The 6,595-nt window shown below is 39.9% G+C and overlaps 1 protein-coding gene across 1 annotated transcript; it reads left to right on the top strand.

Moving 5' to 3' along the window:
- The first annotated feature begins 1,036 nt into the window (after positions 1-1,036).
- Positions 1,037-5,576, top strand: rpl9 (ribosomal protein L9). Its single transcript, XM_017429015.3, has 7 exons — positions 1,037-1,083; positions 1,188-1,303; positions 2,603-2,698; positions 2,851-2,983; positions 4,213-4,293; positions 4,671-4,801; positions 5,412-5,576. Exons 1-6 carry the CDS (start codon positions 1,038-1,040, stop codon positions 4,775-4,777), a joined length of 579 nt encoding a protein of 192 aa, XP_017284504.1. The 5' UTR covers position 1,037; the 3' UTR covers positions 4,778-4,801; positions 5,412-5,576.
- Positions 5,577-6,595: the final 1,019 nt, after the last annotated feature.

The following is a 6,595-nucleotide window of genomic DNA, read 5'->3' as shown; positions in this document are numbered from 1 at the left end:
CAATAAAGTGGGAACTCTACAAATACACAAAAGTACGTTGGCATTAATGGTATTGCTTTCAATACGTTCAAAAAATTATAAATTGAGAGTTTAGTTTAATATTTAAACATATTATTTTATGATGTTTGAGTCATTTTGTTATGTCCACAAAGATGTTTTTCGCTCATTTAAATACGGTTTGTCCGACGGTACTTGACAAACTCAGCGCAGCCAAACTCAGCGTAAAAAAACGTATGTTAAAACTAGTTGTGCTTTTCGTTCTTTGTTTTATTTTACCATGAAATATGTTTTGCTTAATTTGTGTCGCAGCTTGTATCCACTAAGCCGTTCCAGAATAATAATAATAATAATGCTTTAAATGTAAGAGTTTATCGACTGTCAGGCCTGACGGCGGGACGTACGTGCCCTACATTTGCGTCGTGACGTCCTTCCGTCTTCCTTTCCTCTGCTACCGGCGAGGTGAGGATAGCTGTGAGATTGTTTCAAGCGTTTCATCTGATCCCATCTGCCTCGATTAAACATTGTTTTAGTCCAGGCTTAAACATCCCGACGCGGATAGTGTTACAATTCACAACCTGAGCCGTATTTTACTTCTGTTTTAATGACTGAGTGGAGAAATAAGAGTAGTTTGTCAGTCGGCTGACAGTCCGGGGCCTGACGCCTGTTTTGTGTTAATGGCGGCGGCTTGGACTGTGTCTTAGCTGAACCTAATGTTTGCCTGGCTTCAGGTGCTTTTTACGAACAGACAAGTGTTAAAGAAATAGCTTTTTCTATTAAATGTATTACAGCGGAGTAGCTGAAGGGATGTGTTAGCATTAGCGCTAGCCATAGCTAGCTACACATTGATTCCAGCTACATTTCATTCACTTAATACAGTTGACTGATAACCTGTCTAAAGCCAATATTATTACATGTTTGCTCTTGAAACCTGAGTCTTTTGACATTCACATGCACTTGTTAATAACTCTGGATAGCTGTGGTGGTAAGGTTTGTCTAACTTTGAGAAGCTGAGACTAAAACTAAACTTTGTTTTCAGAATGAAGACCATTCTCAGCAGTCAGACCGTCGACCTCCCCGACACCGGTGAGGTTCCTCTCATTCTGCTCGGCCGTGCTCCGATAGTTCACGGTTTCATGCGTGTTCTCCTGTGTTTTATTCATCGCTCCCTCTCTGCTGTGTGTGTGCAGTCGAGGTGAGGTTAAAGGGGCGAACGGTGACCGTCAAAGGGCCCCGCGGGAAGCTCACCAGGGAGTTCAACCACATCAACCTGGAGCTCAGCCTGCTGGGCAAGAAACAGAAGAAGGTGAGGAGAGAGACGACGCAAACACGGCGCCGAGGCGGGCGTGAATGCTGCTCAAATTATGCTTTTCAACGTGGTGGGAATGTTGGAAATGTGTACTGTGCACAAACTAAACAAAGACAGTCAGATATTTTAAATTGAGTCTGCCGTAACTCAAATATGTGACTTGATCAAGGTGTAGTACTTTGTTTTGAGCTGATTTATTCAGATTATGTACCTTTGTTTTTGTACAAATGTTTATTTGAATGACATGGAAGGATAAATGTTTCTTAAAAGGGATATGTGGCTTTCCTAAATGACTTTGTTTCATTAAACGGACTAAAATCGTTAGTTCAAGGAGAGGGTTTGTGTCTCAAGTGCCAAGAAATGAGTTTGATCACATCACAGCTCTGATTCTCAGTCCGCTCTTTGTCCAGAACCTCAAATCGATGCAAACTATTTGATAATATCCATCTTTTCTCTCTGAGAGACTCCATCGTCCTACTTTCTTCTTCTTTTTGTGTTTTCTCAGTACTGTACGTATTCAAATTTGCCACTTGTTCACCTTGAGCTGGATTTATGCTTTGTGAGTCGAGAAATCTCACTCTGACGTAGCAGAGATGTTATTTTCCTCGCAGATAGGAAATTGTCCATTGCTAATCTCCAGGAAATCTCTCCCTCTCCGCCACAGCACTCCGTTGGACGCTGACAGAAACGCAATAACCCCATGGTGTGGAAGTCAGTTTTGATTTGTTACATCATCATGACAATCGCATAGATGAAAGTTGTTCAGTCGATTGGGAAGAACGACTTATTTCAGGATGTCGAGCGTCGTTTTTCCGTCTGTTTAGCAGCTCGCCGGCCTCAGGAGAGATAATCAGTCAGACTGCGAATATTGGATCCCAGCAGCTAATACTCCCAGTGTGACCGCAGCCACACTGGTTCCTGAGCAGCTCACAGAGCAGCGTGGCTGCATTAATCACCCCGGTCTTCATCTCTCTGTCCGATCAGACAAAAGTTGACTCAAACCCTAGGGAGGAAAATAAATTCAGGCCAGATCTAGTCAAGAACTAAACTAAGAGAACAGAATTGTGGTTTTTGTCTCACAGCTGTCAGAGCAGATTTTCAAAATCCAACTTTATGAGAAACTGAGTGGACAACTCAAATGTAGCCCCCAAGTACCCAGAATGCAATGCGCTGCAACACTGAGTCCTACCCTGATTGATAGTCTGTAATCGTTTATAGTAAACAAAGCTATGATTGTTGATTTGTTTATGGTTTGTTTAATGAACCTAATCTGGGTCACTGTGCTGTTTTCCTCAGCTTCGTGTGGATAAATGGTGGGGAAACAGGAAGGAGCTGGCCACAGTGCGCACCATCTGCAGCCACGTCCAGAACATGATCAAAGGCGTCACTCTGGTGAGACCCGCGTTCAGGTTCTCGTTGTTAGTGGGCTCTGTCTGCAGCCGCTGTGGCAGCATTAGTGGATTTACAACTCGATGCTGCGTTTATTTGTTGAAGAGCAAATCTAAAATAAGCTGGGTGCTACTCTCGCTTGTCGTTTGCTGCAGGGTTTCAGGTATAAAATGCGATCTGTGTACGCCCATTTCCCCATCAACGTGGTCATTCAGGAGACCGGCACTCTGGTGGAGATCAGGAACTTCTTGGGAGAGAAGTACATCCGCCGCGTCAGGATGAGGCCAGGTGAGTCTGATGCACGTTACGGAGATCAGGAAGCTGTGAGAACGACATCTGTGAAAAATCTAAACATATTTACCTATAAAAGTCTTCCTTATTAAATGATCTTGTGTCTAAAAAGTGTTAAAGTCTGACTATCAGCTGTAGACCCTTACAAACATTGATTTGAACTTAAAAGTTGAAGGGCTGAATCATTAATTTGGGATGGTGTTATTTATATTTATGAAACTGTTTTCATGACTTTTTCTACTACAGATCAAAAACCTTGACATCTTTAATTTACCTTTGAACTGTTGACATTTCAAGAAGAAATCTGTTCATGAGGTTGTTCATAAAAATGTTCCTGTTAATTTTTTTTTAATCAGGAAATTGTCACACGTCTGTCTTGGCAGGTTATGATGGTTTATTTGCACACAGCGCTTTGGTTTCTTAATATTTTAGCGCTGTGGTGGTCCAGTTGTAGTGACTGTTTGTGTTTCTTCCATTTAAATTATTATCTTACACATGTAATCCTGTGAAGTTGAGCTGCTGAAGAAGCTCTGTAAAAACATTAAATGCTGATATTCTTCAGTCCCGTCTGACTGAGATGGATCAGTCGGGGCACTGAAAGTCTTAGTTTTTCTCACACAAACAGCTGGATGTAGGTGACAGTCTCAGAAGCAAAGTATTTATAGTATTACTTTTAGTACACACTCCACAGCAAGACGAGTAATTTTACACATGATGTTCAAATAAGCCACTTTTAGTTAAAACGTTGATGTGAATACTACAAAAGATGAAGAGTAAACGGGCATATTTTCAGCGCTGCATATTGTTTTGGGTTTCCAGCCACAGAAATATTTAATTTGATTCAGAACAACGACTTAAAGAAGTGAATTAAAGATACTGAAGTGTGATAAAGTGACTCATTTACCCATTAAAAGTGAGTGTGATTTAGAAATTTCTCTCTGTGCTGGCAGTGGTTCCAGATTTAATTTCTATTGCAAGTATAATCTAACTTTCTTGCTTTGTAAGTGTCTGTTAGCAAAATAATCTCATGACCCACTGCACAGATTGTAATAAAACACAAAGTAATCATCTACATCTGATTGGCTTTTAGCAAACATAAAATATTTAACTCAATTTGACAAATATTGAGCTAAAATTACACCTCTACTGAGTGCTAACATGATATATTCCTTCAAGGAATGTAGGTTTTAGTTGTAAAATCCTCTTCTGTTTATTTCTCCTTCCAGGTGTGATGTGTTCAGTCTCATCTGCCCAGAAGGACGAGCTGATCCTGGAAGGTAACGACATCGAGCTGGTGTCAAACTCAGGTACGGCTCGCCTTTTTACGTTAACCTACACTTCATAAATGAATCATATACTCTTATTTTTTTTTTGTCCTGAAAGGGATCTCTATGACGTGTTTCTGTAGGTTTAATCTCCTCAGCTCAGATGCTGCAGGTTGTTTTTGTTGCAGTGATGGTTTTAATGAATGTAAGCTCAGAAAATTGCCCTTAAGGTGAAAGAAAACTGAGGTCACAGTACTCTTGAGAGGCTGTTCTGTATTTGTATTAGTTCACTGTCACAATGTAGTCCTGTATAATAAGTTTTCATTGGATTAACTTGTTTGTTTTTAAATAAATGAGCACAAAAGCACCTGATGTCCAGCTGTGACGCGACACTCACCCCCCTGACTTCTTCGTTCCAGCTGCTCTGATCCAACAGGCCACCACAGTCAAAAATAAGGACATCAGAAAGTTCTTGGACGGCATTTACGTGTCTGAGAAGGGAACAGTGTTGGAAGCAGATCAGTAAACATTACATCCGCTGCTCTCAGAGGTTAGATATGACGTCGAAATCGGCTTTGTGTTCCTCGGGGGAAACGGCAGCTTTACGCTTTGCATCTTTCTTCCACTTTGTGTGTTTTCTGGAATCGGTCTTTCTGTTTCAGAGACGTCTTCATTTTATGTTTTACACTAAACGCCTGATAGGCCTGGGCAGCGTGGACCTATTAATGAGTTAGTAATAATGTTTTACTGATTTCTGTAAAGACAAACAAAATGAGGTCCACCTTCATCAAAGAAAATTTAAGATACTAACTAGTCTGAAGGAAATGTTAAAGTTTGTAGTTGTAAAACAGTTTCAGCAGCTATATTAACATTTTCAGATCTCTTAAAGCGTTTTTATTTATTTTTACCTGCTGCCCAGCCCTGTGTGGTGTTCGCCTGAGATCTCTGCTTGCATTTTTAATGTTTGTCTCTGACTCTTCTCAGCATCCTCCATCTTCATTCTTCTTTCATTTTAGTTTTAAATTCCTCATTTTTGTCTTTGCTGCATGAGTCACTTGGCCCTTCAGCCCTTGAGGGTTAAGCTCGTTTTTCTGACCACCTTTATGCTCTGAAATGAAGCATTTTCTTTCTGACACCCGGCTCTCCTGTTCGTTTTTTAGCGGCGCTGATCCAACAGGCCACCACAGTCAGAAAGAAGGACATCAGGAAGTTCCTGGATGGCATCTACATCAGCGAGAAGACCACTGTGGTGGAGACCGAAGTCGAGTAAACACTCGCGTCCTGTTAATGACCAACAAACAATAAAGTTTTTTTCCAAGTTATAACATCTCCGTGCTTTTTACCTGATTTTTCTGCAACTCTTTGAGTAAATATTGACTTTTAAAAATCATGCATTACATAGTTTAGTCAGGTTGTGTAGCACAACTCTTCTCAGTGGACTAAATTTAAAAGCTGAAGTCGACAGACAGCTGTGGACACGTGAGGAAGATTTGAGCGTTCACATTAATTCATCTGCTGTGTGCAACATTTAGATTCTGCACTGAAGCAGTTTGTTTACAAGTCGAGCTGGATTTGCATCTATAAGAACATTTTATATTTTTCAGATGAGTGTAGATTGCCGTAGGATCTATACAAACAGCATCTCTGATTTGAATCACGTTAAAATCATCTAATGTTACAGATAAAAGTACAGCATTCAGTGAATGTGTTTTTGCTGTGGCTGTGTTGCCTTAATGTTTGATTTCTGTTTTTTATTTTTGGCTGAAAAGGGCACATAACAGCTGAGGTTGAATTGGTCTTGTAATCATTTAACAAGTTTTCATGTGATGCGAAAGATTTTAGGAGCTACATGTGTCTAAAAATTAACCAGTTATATTTCCCCCAATTTTATACCAATTGTTTTCTGTGACTATTAAGGCTTTTTAGTACCTGTTCAGGTAAAATATGTAGTCATATGAAATAAGTAAGGTGTGATTTGTAAGTATGCAAGAAGATGACCACATGACAGACAGCAGAACATAATTAAGAACTTCTAAAGCTAAATTTGGTCCCATGATACTAGAAAAAAAATCTGTATATATTGTTTGGTTGTACATTAACTTCTAGACAAAGTTGTATGTGCCAGTAACTTAAATCCAGTGGGGTAAATGGTTTTGGAGGGGAGCACAAAAAAAGCTGATATTGTAAACATTTGAAACAAGCCACCAGCTAGGCTGATCTCTGAAGTTAAATTGATTCGCATTACTAATTCACTTAGCTGTGGATCCTCAATTTAACAATCTGTTGTTGTTAAGACATGTTTAGTTAAAAGTATAATTGAATCACAGCGTCATAAGTTTGTTCA

Source organism: Kryptolebias marmoratus, linkage group LG3, assembly GCF_001649575.2.
Source record: "Kryptolebias marmoratus isolate JLee-2015 linkage group LG3, ASM164957v2, whole genome shotgun sequence".
NCBI classification, from domain to species: Eukaryota; Metazoa; Chordata; class Actinopteri; order Cyprinodontiformes; family Rivulidae; genus Kryptolebias; species Kryptolebias marmoratus.
The sequence above is the reverse complement of the archived record's forward strand: the minus strand, read 5'-3'. Positions and strand labels throughout refer to the sequence as shown.

What these genes read in the sequence shown, in the direction of transcription:
- rpl9 (XM_017429015.3), top strand. Translation starts at nt 1,038, where the DNA reads ATGAAGACCATTCTCAGCAGTCAGACCGTCGACCTCCCCGACACCG. An exon ending in CGTCGACCTCCCCGACACCG is followed by an intron (nt 1,084 to 1,187) that starts GTGAGGTTCCTC and finishes GTGTGTGTGCAG; the next exon opens with TCGAGGTGAGGTTAAAGGGG. An exon ending in TGGGCAAGAAACAGAAGAAG is followed by an intron (nt 1,304 to 2,602) that starts GTGAGGAGAGAG and finishes TGTTTTCCTCAG; the next exon opens with CTTCGTGTGGATAAATGGTG.